The sequence below is a fragment of the Pempheris klunzingeri genome, chromosome 11, assembly GCF_042242105.1.
Source record: "Pempheris klunzingeri isolate RE-2024b chromosome 11, fPemKlu1.hap1, whole genome shotgun sequence".
In the NCBI taxonomy this organism is placed as follows: Eukaryota; Metazoa; Chordata; class Actinopteri; order Acropomatiformes; family Pempheridae; genus Pempheris; species Pempheris klunzingeri.
In genome coordinates this window covers 21,309,568-21,331,898 of record NC_092022.1, presented here as the reverse complement: position 1 = coordinate 21,331,898, position 22,331 = coordinate 21,309,568, and the positions used below count along the sequence as shown (strand labels likewise).

Sequence of the window (22,331 nt, the reverse complement as noted above, 5' to 3'; positions counted from 1 at the left end):
GTGTCCACTATTAATACATAATAAATCATAGGACAAATAATCACATGAATAAATTGTATAAAACCATGTATCCCAATCCTGATCCTGGGGGGACTACTGTCCTCCAGGTTTTAGATGTTTACCTGCTCCAGCTCACCTGATTCAAATTATCAGCTTGTCATCCAGCTCTGCAGAATGACCCATTAATTTTAATCAGGTGAGTTGGAGCAGGTAAACATTTAAAACATCAGGATCAGGTTTGGGAAACACGTGTATAAAATAAATAATAATTTGAATTTAATTTAAAACACAAGTTATTATTGTAAAATATTGTAGTTCTTTTTTCCCATTTCAAAATGCCCTTTTTTCCAAACTCCAAAGCATTCCTCAGCACTTTTACTGCATGCAGACACATAAACTAACATCTCTTTTCATTTATGTCGTTTACCTGGCTGGCTACATTTGGTAGCAGTTGTTGAGCTTGATAGCTCAGTGACCTTAAAAATGCCATCCAATAAAAGTCTGTTAAAAGAATACACAATAATAATAATATTGAAATAGCACATCGTAATGATGAGTTGAGTTTTAGTAATCTATTATCTATTATTTTTTTATGTGAATAATATATCATACATAATACATACATACATAATTATATATCATGTATATTTCATTATGTTCTTCTTATATAGTTAGCGAACATGATAGTATCCTTACCTGATGATTTTTTTAGACATTATGTTATATGTTATGTTATATCTTATCTTATCTTATGTGTCAACAAACCAGAATCCTAAAACCAGCACCATGCCTGGACTCATTAGCAAGGAGAACCGGAGCGCTCTGCCCCTCAGTGTCTCTGACATCACTTCCTGTGTCAGGGGTTACACTCTGGCCATGACGGCCTCTATGACCTATGAAAATATTGAGGATCATGCAATTGAGGGTAAGGAGACTAATTTGTTTTCTTCAGCAATGTGAACGCTCTCCACTTTCAACCAATTTAAAGCCACCTTATGCTGTGAGATCACTAACAACGACTGACTGTGTAATTGCTCTCTCTCTCTCTCCTACGGCCTTTAAGGGATCTTCATTTATCCACTGGAGGAAAATTCCATTGTTGTGGGCTTTGAATCTATGATATCCAGTCAGATTATAACACTGCAAATAAAAGACAAGGCAAAGATTGATGACTGTTATCTGGATTGCTGCAACACAGCCAATGGAGGCCTGCACAGCACCAGCGGTAAGGTTAAAGCTGCTCTAATCAATATTGTTATTGCTATGTGTAATGTGAAAGCGGTCGCTCATAGTCATGAACCCACAGATGATTATCACCTGACTCTGCTGTTCCCGTTCAACTCTATTCAACTCTATGGAGCGTTTTAGCATCTTTCAGCTCATTGCTGTGATTTTGTGTCCTAAAACATTACTGATTTGGTAGGCTGCTGTTTTCAGGCAAAAAACTGCTAGATATTTCCCTCAGGAGCCGGTGGAGACCAAAAAGGAGCGTGAATCTAGAACTTGCATTTGTCAGGTCACCAGAGGCACGACTCCAAATTAATGTTAGTGTTACTTTATGTCTGTTGCATGTGTAAATAGGAAACCATTTGAAAACACATTAGCCATATCAATTTAAAAAGATCTTTAAACACCAATGCTGTGCTTACAGCTTGTTGTGTTGCGCCAAAGTTGCCAAAAAAAACACTTAATGCAGCTTTAAAGGGGCTCTCCATCGATTTTACACATGAAGATCAGCTTTCTTGTCACAGGAAGGTAAAACTCAGCCTGTAAATTCAAGTCTTTAATGTCCATCTCTGACGAGGGAGGAGCTTTTACCCATGTGCTGTCATCAGGGTTATCTCGGATCAGGATTGCAACTGCAAAATTTGAACAGAAAAGATCTCAGGAAAAATCCTATAGAATTGCATTATGGGAAATGTAGGATGTAGTGGTTCTTTAGCTTGACTCATTTAAAGGATATGTCTTTTTAATCTTAAGTCTTTCACAAGCCCCCCAGCTTTATGGAAGTACAATACCATATTGCTCCTTTTGAGTCTTCTGCTACATGGGTACGTATTTTCATCAGATGGACAGTATTTATAGACATAATTATGGTTTAGGTAGATACAAGGGAAGTGACACAGTACAATAGTTTCAGTAGAGTGTTCTAACAATAATATTTAAGTGTAGTTCTTCACTTAAACAAAGGAGTAGAAATGCCTCCTGTAGAATTAACCCTGAGGGCAATCCTTTGAAAGACAGCACTAATAATACAAGCCTGAGGTCTTTTCAAAGATGCAGCTGAGTTCTGTACTAAGGTCTGCACCAGATATCCTAATTACAGGAGTGGGAGTTGCATCTGTTTTGGACAAGATCAAAGAGAAGAATCAAGGAAGAAAGCCAAGACGAAATTCATCAAGATTTCACAAGTGCTTAAATAAGTCTCCACTGAGCGACCAGCTATTTAAGTCATCAAACACAGCTCTAGACAATTTCTGAACAGCATTACGGTAGCTTAACAATTTGGTTGTTAACTAATCTAGTCTGATGTTACAGGACACATAGTGATGGATGAGGATTTGGAAAGGGCAGTCTTAGTGGTTAACCTTGGGGTCATCCCTCCTATGGAGACGGTCCATGTTCTGGTTAGTACCTCCTCTGAGCTCTCCACCCTGCCCAACGGAGGCATCAGTGTCTCATCCCCGCCAGTGTGTACACCTCGGGTACAAAGGACCATCAACGAGGAGCAGGGACTATCCCCAAACTTCTCCAGAACGTAAGAAACAAAAACCTGCTAAATTCATGAAAATAATGTAAAAGCCACAGTCTTATTGATGATTTGGTGACATTTATTTATCTTTATAGTTGGGTTTTGCAGTATAAACCAGATTTCTAGGTCACAAACATTTGTATGTTTGTATTGATGGAATGGATGTATTGTATGGATGGAACAATATTAACATTTCTGTTTTCATTCAAGATGGCTCCATTTTAATGTGGTTACGCTTTGCTACTTTTAGGCGAGACAGGCATACTTACGCCTCAAGTCCTCATGATCAAACTCCCAACTCCCCTCAGCTGTGGTTGGCTTCACTGCTGGAGGATGAGGTCATCAACTCCATGGACTATGAATTTAACTTCCAGCTGGAGATACGGGCTCCATATCTCCTTGCAGGTCAAAGAAATAGAATCTCTTATGACAAATCCACTTGTCAACGGTGGAATTGCACCCATGACCTATTTAGAAATACAGCATTGCTGCTTTTGCTATAAATTTGGTTGAAGTTACATCATTATACACGCTGGCAAAAGCAGTGTTATTATAGTGATCAGGCCTGTTATACTGTTAATATGCCTGATTACTTGAGCTTTAGTGCAAAAAAAACGGGGAAAAAAGCATTGTTTTTACAGTTGGGTATTGGGAACATTAGTGGCCAACACTAAAGGAATGATTTGCCATTGGGTTAGCTTAGCTTAGCATAAAGACAGGAAACAGGGAGAAAAAAGCTAGCGTGTCGCTGCAGAGGAACCAGCACAAAGAGCATGTTCAGTGAATGTGCTCATATTTGTGATTTTGTAAACAATCGGATACCTCATTAAAAAGAGAAGAGAAGAAATTAACACGCACTAGTCCACTTTCTGGGAGTGTGAACTTAGTTCTAAATCCAAAATTGTTAACTATGAACATGAACTAGTTCATTTTAAAATGTGTGAGCTGTACTTTGCGCTGGCTCTTGTAAAGTGTGAACTTGCAGAGCATTGCAAGGAAGTCACTGCTCCCAGCCAGCACACAACCACATGTGTTAATTAGTGAACTTTAGAGGTGCTGGAAGGTGGATTTTGTCACCTTTGGACAGAGCCAGTCGAGCTGTTTCCCCCTTCTGACCTTTATGCCACACTGAGCTAACCGTCTCCTGGCTGTAGCTTCATATTTATGCTTCTCACCTCACTCTTAGCGAGGGTATTTCCCAAAATGTAACTAAGTGTTTCTTTAAACTTGATCATTGAAATTCTCACATCATAAATCATAATTGCTGGTTGTTTTATTCTTCATGTTTGCTAAAACTGCAACAGCACTTGAAGACATCAGTGCAAGCACATTTATATTGCTTCTTAAATCTTTTGGAACTGCGCCTTTATTAATGTGAGACATTGTGACCTGCTGGTCTGTTATTACTGTTATTGCTGGAGGGTTGATTTGCTGTGCTTGTTGCTGTGTGTAGGTGTAGAGAGCCCGTCTCATGCTATCCGTGCGGATGCAGACCCTCTGGCCCGCTCTGCCACCAGCGTCGTCATCACTCTGGCTGATAAGTACACTTATGACTGTCCTGTCAAGATCCTCATCTACCCCAGTGGTAGGTCCACGCCTTCACAACTCACCCACAGCACGGCCCAGCAATTATTCTTTGCTCCTCTCTTGAGTACAATGTTTTGAAACTGTTCATACCAGCTCTGGCAGACTTCTTTTACAGCATTTTTTTTTTTGCATTAAGCTTATAATTAGATCAGTTGAGAGGTAATTCACTGCCTCACCTTGAGTGTGTGCATGAAAACAACTCCTGCTGTTGTGAATGTTTTGATATGGCAGCAGAGTCAGACTCCATTGTGTAGGTGTGCAGTGGTAGATCTGTGTTTTCACCTGTGCTCTTGTCTCCCTCTCATTGGTGTCTTGACCTAGAGTATGAGTGGGCTAGATTTCTACCAGAGGCAGGAATGAGCCTCAGTGACTCCAATAGACCTCTTATGAGGGTTTTGTTCACAAACAGATCTGCCGCCAGCGCTGGTCAGTTTAATTCTGCTCAGGTCGGTTCTGTAGTTTCAATCACAACATGTACGCCCAGCAGAGCAGAGCAGAGAGATGGAGGAAATGTGAGCTGCGTTACGGGCATGCATGCGTGTTATAACAGGCAAAATCAAAACGACAGAGCCGTCTATTTCCATCATCAGCTTGGTTGATTAATGGCCAGAAACACAGGCGGTGTGTCATACAAATAACTACAGGGTCTCTGCAGGGTTCATCAAGTTGATTTTCAGCCCTTTTGATGCATTTTTAATACCACGTGGGCTTAGAGTTATTAAAGCTTCGAGTTATTCACCAAGTGCATGAATTTATCAACATTTATATCTTGTTTTTGTCAGTACTTCCTGGCAGCAAATAACAATAATTTCAAATAAAATCATTAATGAATTGTTAAAGATGACCTGAACCCAGATAAGCAGCAGAATGAGTGCCTGGGTGGATTAACCAATTAAAAAGAAACAAATTAATTTAATATGAATTTTACATAGATAAGTACTAGACATTTCCCAAGCTGTTTTTCCGAAAATCACTTATAATGACATATTATAAATCCCCAGAATTCACTCAATTCTCCGAGCTAATTTTGTTGTCATGAGACCCAGCTGTGATGCATCATCTTTGTCTGCAATCCCTTCTTCATTCTCACATCAACGTGGGGATAATTGTGTTCTGCAGATTACCACACTCACCTAACCCTGTGCTGCGTATTCCAGACGTTGTCCATTTGCTTTATAACCCGCCTGTAATGTTTATAGTCATGTCCATGTCCTGATCAACTGTGCCGCTTTAGAGCCTCATCTACCACATGTGGTCATTGAGAACGGAGACATGACACAGGAGGAGTACGATGAGTATCTCCATGGCCGCAGCGATTTCATCAAGGCCACCAAGAAGGACTCCAGCAATGAGAGGAAAGTGAGTGTGTCATCCACTTCACCACCACCTCTCATACCCATATCATTTTGAGGAGAGCAGTAAAGATGGCACGGTTGTGCTACATCCCAAACAACACCCTGCAAGACATACTATTTTAGTGAAGCTGCAGCAATCATGTCTCATCATTTCATGATAATATCATGTAATCCAGTACTATGATACCACACACTATTATTTCAGAATTACTACAAGGTTAGATCAGCTCCTGTCAACAAATATTGAACATTATGATCTACACAAAGTTAGTTTTTTTTATTGAACTGGACTGTATCTACTTTTGCAGGTGTTTATAACACTGCTCTGTTCACACTGCTGGAAAATTCACAGCACAAAGTGACCGAGAGTGAGCCAAGAGTAGTAACGACGGAATCAATGAATCTGACAAGGGCTGCAGTGCCTTCATTATAATGCCTTCACCATCATTATTTTACCCGAACAAATCATCAAGGTGTCTGTCTGTCTGTCCGTCTATTCTATATAGGCTACAGTATATGCCTATTACATATAATGCAATATTTATACCAAAATAATATATTAAATCCAAGTTTTTACATTTAATTCTGCGATTTAAAGGTAGCTAACCACACCAAACCACATAAACTCTATTAGACAAAAACTCAGATTGCAATCACGGCTACTCATTGAGATAGTTAGCTTTAGCAGGAGTTTAACTAGCTATTATTTTTCTCCATCATTATTGGACTTAATTACTAGCTAAATTAGACACGTAGAATAGCAAAATACAAAGTAAGGCGAGAGAGAAGTTATGCATGAGAAAAGATTCAGTTTTGAATAGCTGCAGTGCTGCACTTTGCCTCGGCATGTTACAAGTTCATGTTATATACCAGGTCAGCGTAATTATTTCATCAACCTGCCAAGCTGAACCGCTTTGTTTATTCACTTATGAGAGACCTGTGTGTGTCCTTTCACATCCCTGCTACGGTGAGGCTGTTGAGTGACCAGCAGACTGAAACAGGAGAAGGAGAGGGAGCACTTAGCCATAAAAATCTGTTTCTATGGAAACACTCCAAAGGCTCGCCACTTCCTGCCTGGAATTTCCTGCACATCTAGAATAATTGATGTGCTTTTGTCTATCAACCTGGTCACTTGTCACTTGAAAAATGTAAGCCTGTATATTCATACAAAAGTCCAGTAATCTCATGTTGCCAAATCCCGTTACGTTATGCATGTTATGTTTGTTAAGTTATGGTTTGTGATTTTGACTCCTCTGCCTTCACAGGTAGGTATCATTCACAGGCGACTACATAAGGACATCCTCCACAACCCTGTGGTCATGTTGAACTTTTGTCCTGACCTCAAGTCTATCAGCTCAGACCTGAGGAAGGTTCACGGCGAGTTTATCTTCCTCATTGACCGCAGCGGCAGCATGAGCGGGGTTAACATCAACTGTGTGAAGGTATCTCAGTGTTGCAGTTCACGTACAGATGCAGATTCACACATAATTTGTAACATATCATGTTCTTAAATGACATCTGCAGATTACACTGAATTTGCTTTTTAGCTAATGCATCAAAACACACAATGAACATGATGTGTCATTAGAGGCCGCATAATTCTTTTTGGCTCACAGCTGCGGTCTCTAAAAGAGTCTCTGGAGATTGTAGATGTGGTTAGCCAACTGTGTGAAGGGCATGTACACAAGGATATTGATCACACATATCATTCACTATTCACTAAATGTCTCCCAGTTGCTAGGCTTTAGACAGCAAGTCTTCTCAGACTTAGTGTGACGTTTCTCCAACACCTACAGAGCCGATTTGGGATCACTCAAGGTTGATAGATTTTTAATATGTTTTTACGTTATTTGGCAGCTCGTGCACTGACCTTGCCCTGCGATGTGATGTTCATTTGTGACTCAGACTCTGGTTTTATTGGATGTGTCTAATACTACAGAGTCTGGGCTTCAGGCCAAGAAAGCGATGCAATGACTATTTACCACTGATCTTTTAAGAAATCCTGCACAATACCTTTATAATACCTCTAAAAAGATTACAGGTATTGCAAATTGAATGTTTTATTTTCCAGTGCACCTGAACATGCATCTCATAGGTTATCTCGAGGATGTGGTCTTTCGTGGTCTTCACCTGAATGAAGGTTGAGAGAAGTGGTATTCCTCCAGAAACTGCTCCTCTATTGCTGAATTGATGGATCAAATGACACAGTGGGAAGCCACTCTCCGCTCACTCATCTTGAGAAAACCTGCTGTGCAGCAGCTGTGTAGAGCATGTAGTGATGTAGTTGTACTGCAGTGGAAATGATCAAATAGTTCAACAGGACCCTAAGCACCTAATGAGCAGACAAGTTTTGCCTTTTACTTTCGCTCTGCAGTCTTTTGCTCTGCTCTGTTTTCTGGATGTAAACTTCATCTGCTCTCGGCCTCTCTCTCAGGATGCCATGGTGGTGATTCTCAAGAGCCTTGTTCCAGGCTGCCTTTTTAACATCATAGGCTTCGGCTCTACATTCAAATCACTGTTCACAACCAGCCAGAGCTACGAGGAGGTAAAGTAGTCCTGTATACTTAAAAAAGGCACTACATCAGTTTTGGAAATGACTATTGCCTGCTCTGTTTTGATGAGAATTAGTAACCGTTATTATTTAACAGTGTATATATATATATATATATATATATATATATATATAACAGCATTATTTGACAATGACCACAGTACATTACTGCCTGACATAATTTGATATAGATGTGATGTACATTTTCTGTGCTGTATTTGTGTTAACTATAGAGTGTACTATGGATACTCTAACTAAAAAAACTCTTTTCTCCTCCTCACAACTCAGGAAGCCCTGGCCCTGGCTTGCGAGTATGTTAGGAAGATCAGAGCGGACATGGGGGGGACCAACATCTTGACACCCCTCAACTGGATCCTGAGGCAGCCCATGTTCAACGGACACCCCCGTCTACTCTTCCTGCTCACCGACGGGGCCGTCAACAACACAGGCAAAGTTATCGAGCTGGTCCGCAGCCATGCACGCTACATCAGGCACGTATCACTGTTAACAATCTCAGGGTGACGACTGAGCTCCACTCTGAGTGGAACAAGATCAATAATGAGTGACATTGGTAAGGATATTGTATCGGGAACCATTGTTGCCAGAACTGTTATGGCCTTCAAACACATTACTAAATGCTAAATGTGACTTGTACCTGCAGAGATTGTAACACATAGAAGCAGCTGCTTAGTTATCGAGCGTAAGAGCGTATCAGCAGCCAGTGCAGTGAGAGAGAAGCTGCTGTACATTGTGCCCGTAGCAAATGATTCAAATTCATCTTTTGTCTATTCTCATCATGCAAACAGCAAAAGCACAGCCCATGGATAACATAAAATCACATTCAGGGATTGTTAGGGGCTTTATGGAACCACCTGGCTATGGAGCCATAATCCTTTCAAAATGAAATCTGGGAATATGAATGCACTGAGTGTTGTGTCAATCTCAAACATGATATAAGAAGGAGCAACATCTGAGCTGCCTTGAATTTAGATTAAAAGAACAACATTGTTTTGAAACTATATCTAAAGGAAGGAAATAAAAGTGCTCTCCGAAGGCTGCAAACATCAGCTGAGAGGGAGCGCTGGTGGTCCAACAGATCTGCAGGTACACTGGGAAATCATGTCAATTTGCTGCTTGCATCTAAGTCTCACACTGCGAATTCCTCACCTGAGTCACTCTGGAAATAATTGACTTTTGTCTTCCCCTTTTTAATGGATGACTGCCCCCAGATGATCACATTAGGTACAAAGAGCTGGGCTAATTCATTCACACTTCCTGGGTTATTAATCACACTATGCTTACAAATCAGCACAGGCAGTCACAGACAAGACCAAACAATGATGAATCTCTGTTCTGAAAGTCCAGGTTAGATTTCTAAGTGTGCAGAAGGTGACATTTCTGTTCTAATCTGCACTCTTTGATCGCATTAAAAATGCAAGGGGACGTAGCTGCTGAAGCCAGCTCATCCCTCGGTGAAAAAAACAGGCCGAAAATGTTAAAATGAAGCTTCAACCAGCCTCCACAGAGAACTCTGAGAAACAGCAGGTCTCACCCCTCCACCACGAAAGATAATGTTCCTGTTTGGCTTTTCTTTTCCCCCCAAATGTGTTTGACAAATTAGATTGTTTGTAGTTTATATGTCTCCACAGCAACTCTTTATATCTCTGCAAGATGTGTGCACATCCTGAGAAGGCACCTGTTATCGTGCACATTCATCTCTCAATGTGTGTAATGTGTTTGTGCAGATGTTTTACGTTCGGCATAGGACTGAATGCTTGCAGGAGGCTGGTGCACGGATTAGCAACTGTTTCCAAAGGAACGGCAGAATTCCTGGCCGACGGAGAGAGGCTGCAGCCCAAGGTACTGATGTCCAGCTCTATGAATCAGTCACAGGAAAGCCATTATGTAGTGGTTTCTATGTGCCGAGTGTCTGCCACTGATGCCAATTAGGATATCATATCTCAGTGATGATATTTATGTGCTGGTCAAGGACAAGATGTGTTTTATACCTGAAACTCTCCTTTCATTTGGCTTATTTTTTTCTCCACAGATGATAAAGTCCCTGAAGAAAACCATGTCTCCAGTACTTAGTGACATTTCCATCGAATGGCTCTTTCCTGAGACAAAAGAAGTGCTCCTGTCCCCCGTGGGCAACACTTTCCTGTTTCCAGGAGACAACCTGATTGGCTACAGTGTGGTTTGCGACACCACCCGCTACCATGCCAACCCCAAATCCGTAAGGAGTCTAATGTACAATGACTTTCTGTCCGTGAATATTTCAGAAAAGGAACATCAAATGAAGCCATGTGCAGTTAAATCACTTATCTGTTACATGACTCAGGGTAACTGTGAAGAAGCTTTTTAATCAAACCGTGGATGTGTCACCTCCTCAAAATCTCAACAGGATAAGAGGAGGCGATACAGTATGATGCGCTCCATTGAGTCGGCCAGCTCCGTGTTTTACCACTCTCAAGAGGAGGACGCAATGAGGACAGGTGTTGACAGCCAGGGGTCGTACAAGGAAGCACCCTCTGGTCCTTTGTGTGACTCCTACCACGGCTCTTTGGCCAACAGCACGGAGCAAGACACCATGGGTAAGAACCTGCAGCACACATGTCTTGGACGAGGGAGTTTCCAATTTCTTAGGCCACAGTCTTAAATATTCATCTGAGTTCCACTTGTATTTTGTAACATTGATGATGGACTGCTGAGCCGGCCATAGCATTCAGATGAACCCTCCTATCAAGACAGTTGAGCCAGCCAGTGTAGATTATCTTAAGGCAGGTTATCATGGGTGTTTGTGTGCTTGTGTCACTTGGCATTGAGCTGTTAGGTCACATTCTTACTTTTAGTAGCCATTTTATTAGGCCATAATGATGGTAATCTCTAATATTCTAACACCTATTGGATGGACTGATATGGAATTGGGAATTGGGAATAATGATTGTTTGTACAGAGAATCATGATTACCGATCGGTGTCAATAACTGGTGATCCCCTGATTTTTCCTCTTGAGTGGTTTGTGTTTTGTGACATGTAATGACAATTATTGGATGGATTGCAACAACATTTGGTGCAGACATTCATCCCCTCAGGATGAATTGTAATAATGTAGGTGATGCCCAGACTCCCATCCAGTGTTATCATCAGGTCAGAATCTGAATTTGTCAATACTTTGGTTTACGACCAAATGTCGCTAAACTAATGACATTCCTGCTTGTTAAACATGTTAAACTAAGTAGGTGAACATGGTAAACATGACCTGCTAAACATCAGCATGTTAGCATTGTTAGTATGAGCCTGATAGGTGTTATCATTGTACATGCCCACTACAGTAGCCTAGTGTTCCAATCATTCCAAACAAAATCAGGCTTTTGAAATGTAAAGTGAATCACTTTTTTGCATGACAGCAGACGTTTTCCTATTTAGGAAATAACTAACCCGAACTGGGTATCTTTGCGATCATTATTACGTTAACAATCAGCAATTCAGAGTTACTGAATCTAAGTTATTTGTATGGCAAAGTCATTGATAGTTATTTTGACTTTTTTTTTGGGTTGCCTATTTCTATTCAGGATTGGATTATAAGACATCTCCGAGAAGGCGCGCATACAGTACCAACCAGATAACAGACTACAACCCGGCAAAGAAGGTCTACACTCCCAGTGATCCCAACTCTGTGGTGGTAAAGAATCCGCTGAGGAGAGCCAAAGTCCAGGAGCTGATCGGCCAGATGAGCCCCGAGCATGAGGCACAGTGGAGGAACGACTACCAGGTGTGGTGCCGCACTGTGAGGAATAACAATCACATAATTCTTTTAAGATGATCTGCACTGGCTGAGTTTGTAAAAGTTTGTAAAATGGGTCAGCAGGTATTTCAGATTCAGTTTGTCATTTAGTTGTAGCTCCAACAAGTGTCTCCAAACTGAGTGTCAAACTGAGCTCATAATAATGATAATACACAAGTGGTATGTTTAAGTACACATATGCACACTAAATAAACTCCTACCTGTCATGGTAAGAGAATCTTGTTTTGCATCATGATACAGTTGCCATATATTAATTTCATTATATGCTAAAATGATATTTGTATTCAGACTGTGTTGACAAATTCAACAGCCATCTGACCCTTGTCTGGACTGGAGTATAATCAAGAACAGACTAATGTGCTCTCCCCAGTGATGAGGGGCTTAATGTATGAATGGCAATTAGGTTTGAATAATGCACAGGGAGCATCTTATTATAACTAAACAGAGTTCACTGAGCTGTGAAGAAATGATATCTTCTCTTTGTAAATTCAGCTGATGATCTCTTACACTCACGCCATAATTAACATATATCTAATGTTTGTCAGTAAACAGAGTAACTCTCTATTTAGTGGTTTGCATGTTGCCACATCAATTGAAGAAACATAATTTAACTTGTGGGAGGGGGGGGGGGGGGGGGGGGGTGAGAGGATGAAGGCCAAAAACAGCATAAACAGTCCTTCATTTGAATTGTTTTATCATACTACAGAAATTCATCTTAGCTATCAGAGCTGAAACGATCAATCAACAGAAAATAGATTCTATTATTTTGATAATTTGAATGATTAATCCTTTGTGTCATGTTTTAAGCTAACATGCCACATTCCCCTGTTCTAGCCTCTCAGTTGTGAGCATTTGCTGCTTTTCTTTGTCATATGTGATACTGAACTGAATATATTTGGGTTTTGGTCTCTGAAGCTGAGATTTTTCACTATTCTCTGACATTTTGTAAACCAAACAAGTAAGAGCTTAAATGAGAAAATGATCACCACAATAAAGGAAAATCATTGTCAATAACTGTCCTCATTGTGTGGGACTGTTTCGACTTAAAATATTGCTCTTTCAGTCTATTTTCTAATGATCTTATAGATTTTCCTTTGAAATACATAATCAAACGTTGCTCAGTCACTCATTACTTGAAGTGATTGGCTTGATTGAACACACTGAAGTGACCAGAGTTACTGCAGCATATGAGGCTCCATAGCTTATTAAAATCTAATTAGAGCAGGGAATTTGAAATAAATAAACAAGAACCTTTTTCTTTCAGCCACAGCTGGCGAGCTTGTGTGCCACATCTTCCAGAGGCCATCCCGCCAGCTGTCAGAGGCCGCTCCCTCAGCAGGAGCTGCCTCTGCAGCAGGAAGCCGACTCAGAGCTTAATTTCCATCCCCAGCCTCAGGACAACCCTCTGCTCAGCAGCGTCAGCGTGCCACCAGCAGCTCGCAACACCTCAGGAGAGGATGGTTCCAGGTCGTCCACTGACAGCCCATCTGTTGGCAGTGTGGGAGACACAGGTGAGACGGCAAGCACGGCCACTCTGTTTGATTAAAAAAATGCAAAGAATTTATTGACTGTATGGACATGTCCGTGTTATGTTGGACTAAATCAGTGTGTTTCTGTTTGGTTGGGTTTTTTTTTTATGTATACATGTGTGTTATATATAGGTTGTTTTACAACAGAACCAGAACCAAATCGCACCAATCAACAACCAAAATTGTAATTTTTTCATTCATTATTCTGAAACCCAAATAGTTGGAACAGTGTCCCATTGGATTAAATGCCCATCCATCCAGCGGCCTGTTATTTAACTCTAACCCCACAGAGACTTAACCACCACCACCAACAACAATACAGCAACGTAGCCTTACTTTGCAGCCCACATCTAATGAGTCCGGTGATGGGGACACGCACACATGGAGGTAAAACGCTCATGATTTTCTTCCATCGTTGACAATTTGCCTGTGACAAGTAAAATTACTTGAACTGGTGTTTTTCTATTAAGGGCAAAAACATAATCCTGTCAATTCAGCACCATGGACAGGGATGGCAGTCAATGAACTAACAACTGTTGGGTTTTCAGAATGATGGGATGTCGGAACAACGCGATGTCTGCGTCCTCAGATTTACCATACAGATATGAGAGTGGTATGAATCTTCTCATCCAACTCTCTGTGAAACATATTTCCTAAAATGTCGCTCTGTGATGAAATGTGAAATCCTCATCCCCTAATTCAAACAAAATCTGCTTTGAAAGTAACCACAGTGGACCACGGTGGATTTGTTCAGTCTGACAAGTGACAAGTATTGTAAGAAATCATTTAAATGACATCCATCCTTAGTCAGAGGTGAGAAGGGCAGACGCTTAAGCCTTGGCAGATGATTGAGCACAGAGGCGACTCTTGAGGAAGGCAGGAAATGTTTTTCTAAATTTGGCAAGAAAACAAGATTAATCAGGAGGAACAGAAGAGCACATTAGAAAACTATTATTGGAGGTTCTCTCAAGCAGGCAGAACACAGAGGGCTTTGGAAATATCGGCGATGAACACAACATATTCAGCCGTGTGTGCGCAGTAGAAGGTGACAAGCTTCAGCTGGATGGAAATAAAGTTGAGTAACAAATAAAAATGCACATTCAGGAATCAAACCATGCCCCTGTGGTATTTCAGATGGTTATGGACACCAGTTGTGTCAAGCAGAAACCCCACAGGACCCCCGAATGTCAGATGTGGGTGCAACCAACCAGCACAAAGGTGACTGCAAGGCCGTGGTGTCCGGACTGCTGTGTGGGAAACCAGTGAAGTGGGAGGTCGCCTTTGATATCGAGCCCTTCCTGAACGGCCGGGAGCGTGAGGAAAAGGTTCACGAGGAGCTGTGGAATGAGACCTTCCACCACCTGGCTGGACGCTCCATCATAAGCGACTTTGAGCACATGGCGGAGAAGGAGTGTGAGATTGAACATGGTGAGCTTTCTTGTCAGCATATGTCATATAAGTGTTGACATTTTAGATCTGCAGCTTTAAGGGACTAGTTCAGCACTTACAGGAAATAAATGTGTTTTTGTGGCGAGAGTTAGATGAGGAAACTGATGGCATTATTATGTCTGTCTTTTTAAAGATATAGCCAGTAGACCGTTAGCTTAGCTTAGCATAAACACTGAAAACAGGGTGAAACAGATTGCCTGGTTCTGTCTAAAGTTAACAAAATCCTCCTGAGCTGAGTTTACTGTCTTCTACTGTAGATTCCAACAGACAAATATCATATTTAAGGCATAGATATGAGTGGGATCGAATTTCTCGTCAAAATCTTGGCAAGAAAGGGAATAAGTGCATTTCAAAAAATGTCAAACTAGTCCTTTAAGCTGCATTTCATGGACATGTAATGTATGATTTATTTCATATTGTGTATGAATGCTATGTAATGCCGTGCAATGTCACGTAAACATTTTATGCTTACTATAATTCACAGGCTCTGGCAGGAAGTACCAGCTTTACGCAATTCACACCAGCAAGGCGTGCAATATACTGAGCAAATACACAGCGTTTGTTCCCATCGACCTGGACACTAATGAGTATTTGCAGACATGTATTGAATACATAAACCCCAGTAAGTGATATGGATTTAATGTGTAAAGGTCCTTATACCACCCGCTGGTCAAACATAACCTGGAACACCTTCTTTAAATTGAACTTCTTTTCGTTTGTAATGCAGCAGTTATAAGCCAGAAAATGTTGTTTTTAAAGTCATCTTGTATGTGCTACAGTATTATTCTCTCATTAATGAAATCATTTGATGCTTATGCGCTTTCATTTGCCATTTGTTAGAGGAGAAGACTGGTAGCACTCTGAAATCTGTTGAATTTGAAGCTACAGCCAAATGAGTCAGGCTAAGGGGAAGAGCTAGCACCAACCAGCACCTCCAAAGCTCACTCATTATTCCATTTGTTATTATCAGAAAATGTTTATAATAATACATTTTAACAATCGGTCAATGATTACACTTGTTAAAACAAGCAAAAAAATTCAAATATTCTCTGTTTCAAGTTTCTCAAATATGAAGACTTGCTTTTCTGTGTTTAATATAATCTAATATCTATACATTTGAGTTTGGGAGTGTTGGTCGGACCAAACAAGGACTCTGGAAAGTATCACCTTGGGCTGTTAAAACTTACAATCAGCATTTTTCACTGTATTTTTGACATTACATAGACGAAACAATTTATCGATAAGCTTAAAAAAATGAACAGGTAAAAGGTAAAGATAACAGTTTGTGGCTTTGAAAGAGGTTATGTGCTGGGCTATTTCTTGTGACGTTGATGGTTTTTACTCCAGACATTCACTGTTCCCGGCCAAGAAAGCAAATGAGCATATTCCCCAGAATACTGAACTATTCCTTTAACTTTCAATGTTGTAATCTGTAGATTTCTCCCCTAATGTTATTACTATTGACTTGGCACACCTACTTATGGCTTCTGGCTTTGCAATACTCACCTTTAATTGTGCAACACAGCTACAAGCTAGCTTGAGGCAAAACATTTCATTTTATTTTCAGGCGAAGGTCAGAAGAAGGGCTCACATTCCAGCTCTCGTTCGGGGAGCAGGAAGAAAAGAGGGTACTCCATCGGACTGGGACGCTCTCAGTCTGGCGGCATGTCTGCGGAAACTGAAGATGTCCAGCTGCCCAACAGTAGGCTGCATTTTATATTTTATAATATTATATATATATATTATATTTTATATTTAGCTCACATCTTAGTCACAACTACAAGAAAGAGAAAGAAATAAGATAAGAGCTGCAGAGAAAGGTAGGAGTTTTTTCTATTGAGAACGACAGTAGGAAGTATATGGTATCATTCTTTGAGGAGATGGTAATATGAGATTTTTCCAAATTTATGTTTATATATTCATATTTATTCAAATCTGTATTTATTGGAAATGGAAAAGGTTGCAGTCTTGCATCTCCAGCACTGGGAGCTTTGAGATATTGAGCACACTGTGTGCCGCTTTACAGTAAAAATACCTCAACTTTGACAAAAGGGCACAACATTTTAAATTGGTTTTTAGTGGTGGCATAGCAACAGCAGGGCTAAGACTAGCTCACTGCCTGAACATCTGCTTAGCAAGCGTTGGTTAAAAATGAGGTGCACAGTGGTCACGATGGAGATGAGTCGCATCGGTCTGATCATACTTTTTTAAAAGGTTTTGAGAAAAAAAATATATGACGGCTGTTTGTCTTAGATGGAGAGGAGGGTTTCTCTCCGTGCAGCACCCCCTCCTCCTCCAGCTGGGAGAGATGTAGCTTCGCAGAGGGTAAGTACATGCACAAAGGCCTCTGACGTAAACTGTCTGGCAGCCTCTCATCATCTTCTGGGCATCGCTGTTGTATAGTTCCAAATGTGAAACATGAGATTATTGACATTTTAGTCCCCCTTCTTGTAAGTGATGACAGAAGTCGACACAGTTTTATGGCTTGTATTGACCAAGGCCGTCTGGACCTTTTCAAAAAAAACAAAGAGCACCCACTGAAAGCACAAACACACAAACACACACACACACACACACAAACAAGAAGTGTTTCACCTGCAGAGGAGAGAGCGCTGTTATATGTCCTCGACTGTCCCTGTTACATCTCAGCGGGTGTGTTTAACCTCTTCATTATGTGAGACTAAATAGAAAAGTGTCAGAAAATGCCACTGCCTCTCTCTCTCTCTCTCTCTCTCTCCCTCTCTCCCTCTCCCTCTCCCTCTCCCCCTCCCTCGTCTAACCCTGCCTCGATCTCTGCCTCTTTGTCTCTAAGTCTCCCAGAGGAGTCCGTCTGTGACCTCAGACCAATCACAGAAATCGGTGGAGAGCCTTTTTTCTGCCAGGTGGGCGTTCGGAGATTGGCTGGCCACAAGAATGTGCTGTAGCTGTGGTATCACTGCAAACACAGGGGCTTATTATCATTACACAGCCTTGTAATTATTATAAATCGATGGGAAGGCAGGGAATCGTTTTAATATCTGCAGCAGTAGGTTTAATACAGCATCCAGTATTTGACAACTATTATTTTCCCAAGCTAAATCTTTCCCTGAGGATGGAAAGTTAACGGTGCAGTGTGCGAGATTTAGGGGCATCCATTGGCAGAAATTGAACAAGATGAACCCCTTCAGGATGATTCAAGACCTCTCCGCTTCGTGTTAGGGTCCTGCATCACCCTGAAGGTATTTGCTTTGCACTAATGACCGGCCCACTGTACACAGCTTTGTACGAAACAAATCAAAAATTTGACATTAAATACAGATTTTTATTGATTCAAAATGGATTTTATTACTTCCACTAGATGCGACTAAACACAAACTACTACTACACACTGCACCGTTATGGGATCACCAAAGTCATCACGATTCCATGAAAGTATGAACACAATCTCTAGGCAGTCCATCGAATAATTTAGCATAGCTAAATATCCTCATTTCTCTCATTTTGTTTGATTCATATTATAATGATAATCAAAAGAAACGAATGCTTTCACTGCCCTCAAACAGACAAACAGTTGATTAAGTCTAACAGCTTCACATAGTGTCGGCTGTGTTTTAAACCTACCTCTCCCTCTCCTCTGGAAGGCTGGCCCTCAGCAGGACTCGTCTGCTGACTCGGGCCGCCAAAGGATTCATGTGTCGATCTCACAGCAAGTCCGGTGATTCAATTGGAGAGAGTGACAACGAGAACAAAGACTACATTCCTCTGGTGAGTAGCAGAGCTATACATGTAAATGCTCGACAAAGATTATTTATTGATGGACGCTAATTTAAGCTGACTGCAGATCTGTGTAAAGAGACAAATGTGCCACAATCTGTTGAGCCAGTTAGAGTTCAAGGGAGTTCAGCAGTTTTAGGCTGCTTCGTAAAGTGTTACAGTAATTCATGTTATAGCTGGCTTGTGACTGTATGAGTAGTATTTTGCTTGCATTTTAACCATAAATACCACACTATAATATAGATAATATCAGTATATGTTTCACTATCCATAACTGACTACAGAGGAGTCGTATAATCTTAGCCAAGCAAACTGAAATGCATGCAACACTTTAAGAGCTTTCTTTTTTAAATTAATGTAAAGCAAACTGCAAATCTTGTTGCATTGTCTTGGTTTTTCTGCTAAGCATGACAAATTGCCAGCAATAGAACAATTCAAAGCTTAACACTAAACCAATGTCCAGGCTTCCTGTGATATTATGAGGCCATAATATCCCTATAATAATAATAATAATAGTAATATATAATAATAATATCCCTATCCCATATCTGTCCCTCCCTGAAAGCACCAACACACAGAAGAAGGCTCTAGTTATGATTACTTTTCAAAATCAATAAAAAGAATACATCTGTCAAAAATGATGAGACTAGCTGCACCGAAAATATTTCTTTCCTTCCTATAAAACAACGACTATAGGCGTATCCTATGGCAACTGCTGATTGGAGCAGTAAGTGATGAACCAAACAATATGCAGTGCTAAAAATCAGGTGGCTCTAACTTCTTACTTTATAGTTTACATTAATTACAAAAGACACTTGAATGCACACCCCGCCACTTATATTAATTAAAGTGTTAATCAAAGGTTGTAAAAAATTAAATAAAATAGATTTTACTTTATGTCGAACTGCTAACATGTTTTTCTGCAGGTGTTGTTGCAGTTGGCTAGTGGTGCGTTTCCCCTGGACACAGCTCTGTGTGATGCCATTAACGTGCCCATGGACAAGCTGAAGTGGACGTCCCCCTTCAGCAGCCACCGCACCAGCCTGGGTCACCTTTCTCACTCCAGCAACCGCCGCGCTGAGAGTGTCGAAGACGAGTGCAAGTCACCATGCGAGCCAGAAACATATGGGCAACCTGCAGAGCACTCTGTAGGCATCCGCAGCCCATCTCAGCTGTCCAGGAGTGGCTGGGTGGATGTTGGTCCTTCCTCATTAGGCAGTACATCCACTGCTGCTGAGCTGCCGCTCTCTTCGCACTCCCAGGCGGACAGTGGACGGGGCTCTGTGTCAGGGGGCTTGGAAACAGCATCCCCAGGCGGTGTGCTAAAGAGGATGCTGGATCCAGAGAGCATGGTGTGGGCCACCGCTGTGGCCCTGGCCTGGCTGGAGCACAGCTCCGCCAGTTATTTCATAGAGTGGGAACTGGTAGCCGCCAAGGCCAGCATGTGGTTGAGTGCGCAGGACATCCCAGAAGGCCGAGACATAGCCTCCATCAAAGCTGCCGCCAACCAGCTCTTCATCATCCTCAGACACTGGGATGAAAACCTGCAGCTGAACATGCTCTGTTACAACCCTAACAGTGTCTGAGGCCTGCTAGTGAAAAGACTGAAAATACAGACCACTGAAAGTACTCAATTCCATATGATACTATGCTAACTGAGGCTGTACTATTCTGTGTTCAGCAGTATGTCCTCTGGAGTCTGATTTTGCTGTTGCAGTTATGAACGATGTGTGTATTTTCTTCTGTTTGTGTGTTGTTCCTCCAAACATATCACAGGCTCTTCAGAGGCACTATGTGCAAGCTATTACCTCGCAGGTGCCATATACGGTAGCTGGATCCCTGCTAGCAAGGGACCTAATGAGTTATGCCACAGACTTCATTTCCATGGAGACGAATGTGAGTGTTAAATTAGTAGCATGCTGGACCACTGACCATCAACACCTGAGAAAAGCTCTTATTGTCATCATATTGATGTTATGGAGAGAATGCTACAAAACATTTGTGAGAGAAAACCATTCCTCTGACACATTTTGTTTTTACATCGTTATAGCATTTTCTGATTTGACTATATTGTGGGAAAAAAAAAATACACGACAACATCTGGGTACTTGCTAGCATTACTGCCTGTCTTTTGTAATACCTGTTACCACAGTGTTATTAATATTTGCCTTTTTTTGCAGTGGTTATAGCAGACACAGAAAAATATGCAAAAAGCTAAAGAGAATATATAATATATGTTAAGATTTGGTTAAAAGAATATGTGACTTTGGTGGGAATCTATGAATGTGTATCCCACTGGCATGTTATTTACTGTTTATTATTTCATGACACATACAGTATAGATTTTTTTCATTTATCCAAGTGTATCTTCCTTAGAGTTGAGGTTTTGATCATGCATTACTTTATTGACTCAGAGAGAATAACAGATCTAGATCTAGATCAAAATTATTAGCAGCAAAATTTGCCTGATTGTAAGCAAAGTGTTTACTATGTAAGTGAACACTAATTCAAGGGGTTGCACCACAGAAACCACAGTAGTTGTTACACAGAGATTAGTTCTTACTAAATATTTACACCCAATAACTGCTGGGTGCAACTGTCGCAGCTAACTAAATCAAGTGAAAAAGCTAATGCTAGCCGTTCAGACTGATGAAGAGGTCACGGGATATGGTCCAAACTCTGATCAAAACTCTGTTGCTAATGCTAATAATGAAAATTACAAATGTTAATATCATAATATGAATTCTATTAATCTAAAACACATTTCTTCGTGTGTGTATGTAAAGTCATGTCTACATTTACAAGATAGGCAGTTAAGTTTGATAAACCTAACACGTAACAGTTGTGTTTAGCTATGCTTGTGGGATGGCTGTTGGGATAGAAATGTCCGTCTGTCAATCTGTTGGTGCACCGCTTTGGTCCAGACTGAAATATCTCAACAACAATTTGAGCCATTGCGCAGACATTCATGGTTCCCAGAGGATTAAGCCTAATCACTTATTGATCCGCTTACTGCTCTTGTATTGCCACCATGGGGCCCACAATTTTCATTTGTATAATACCTTGGTTTATGACAAAATACCTGCAAAGAGAACGACATCCCATCAGTCTTGGCTGTAGTTTGTATTTAGTGCTACGTACGTAGTGCACATGCTATGATGATGTCCCGTTCACATAGTTGGTTTCTTTTCATTGGCTCAAGTCTTCACTAAGACCTTCCTCAAGTTTTAATGGTGCACCCTGATTTAATAAATCATTAGTTTGAGACTTAACAAGTGGTTAATTAGAACTTTGAAAGAATGATACACAAACTTAGAAATAGATTCACCCACAGCTGGTGCAGCCCAGTCCTGAGGAATAAGGGTAGCAATCAACAGTCCTACTCTGGGAGAGGAAAGGGCCCTGCTAGTTCGGACATGCTCACAGCCCATCTACCGCAAGTGCCTAACCAAGGTTAGCAGAAAATGTAGATCTGTTCACTGCAGTATAATCAGTGTGGGTAACAATTGGTTCTTTTTCTTCAAACTCTCTTGAATCTGTGTGTTGCC

At 41.0% G+C, this 22,331-nt stretch overlaps 1 protein-coding gene across 1 annotated transcript; it reads left to right on the top strand.

The window, feature by feature from the left end:
• Positions 1 to 756: 756 nt before the first annotated feature.
• On the top strand, positions 757 to 20,369 carry vwa5b1 (von Willebrand factor A domain containing 5B1). The gene is made up of 21 exons (XM_070840041.1): positions 757 to 925; positions 1,064 to 1,225; positions 2,539 to 2,758; positions 3,003 to 3,157; positions 4,206 to 4,337; positions 5,574 to 5,702; positions 6,964 to 7,136; positions 8,129 to 8,239; positions 8,534 to 8,736; positions 9,991 to 10,105; positions 10,296 to 10,481; positions 10,650 to 10,839; positions 11,820 to 12,019; positions 13,317 to 13,563; positions 14,716 to 15,009; positions 15,515 to 15,652; positions 16,598 to 16,732; positions 17,284 to 17,355; positions 17,843 to 17,912; positions 18,651 to 18,774; positions 19,710 to 20,369. Exons 1-21 carry the CDS (start codon positions 787 to 789, stop codon positions 20,367 to 20,369), a joined length of 3,855 nt encoding a protein of 1,284 aa, XP_070696142.1. The 5' UTR covers positions 757 to 786.
• Positions 20,370 to 22,331: the final 1,962 nt, after the last annotated feature.

What these genes read in the sequence shown, in the direction of transcription:
- vwa5b1 (XM_070840041.1), top strand. Translation starts at nt 787, where the DNA reads ATGCCTGGACTCATTAGCAAGGAGAACCGGAGCGCTCTGCCCCTCAGT. An exon ending in TTAACATCAACTGTGTGAAG is followed by an intron (nt 7,137 to 8,128) that starts GTATCTCAGTGT and finishes CCTCTCTCTCAG; the next exon opens with GATGCCATGGTGGTGATTCT. An exon ending in GGAGTGTGAGATTGAACATG is followed by an intron (nt 15,010 to 15,514) that starts GTGAGCTTTCTT and finishes TATAATTCACAG; the next exon opens with GCTCTGGCAGGAAGTACCAG.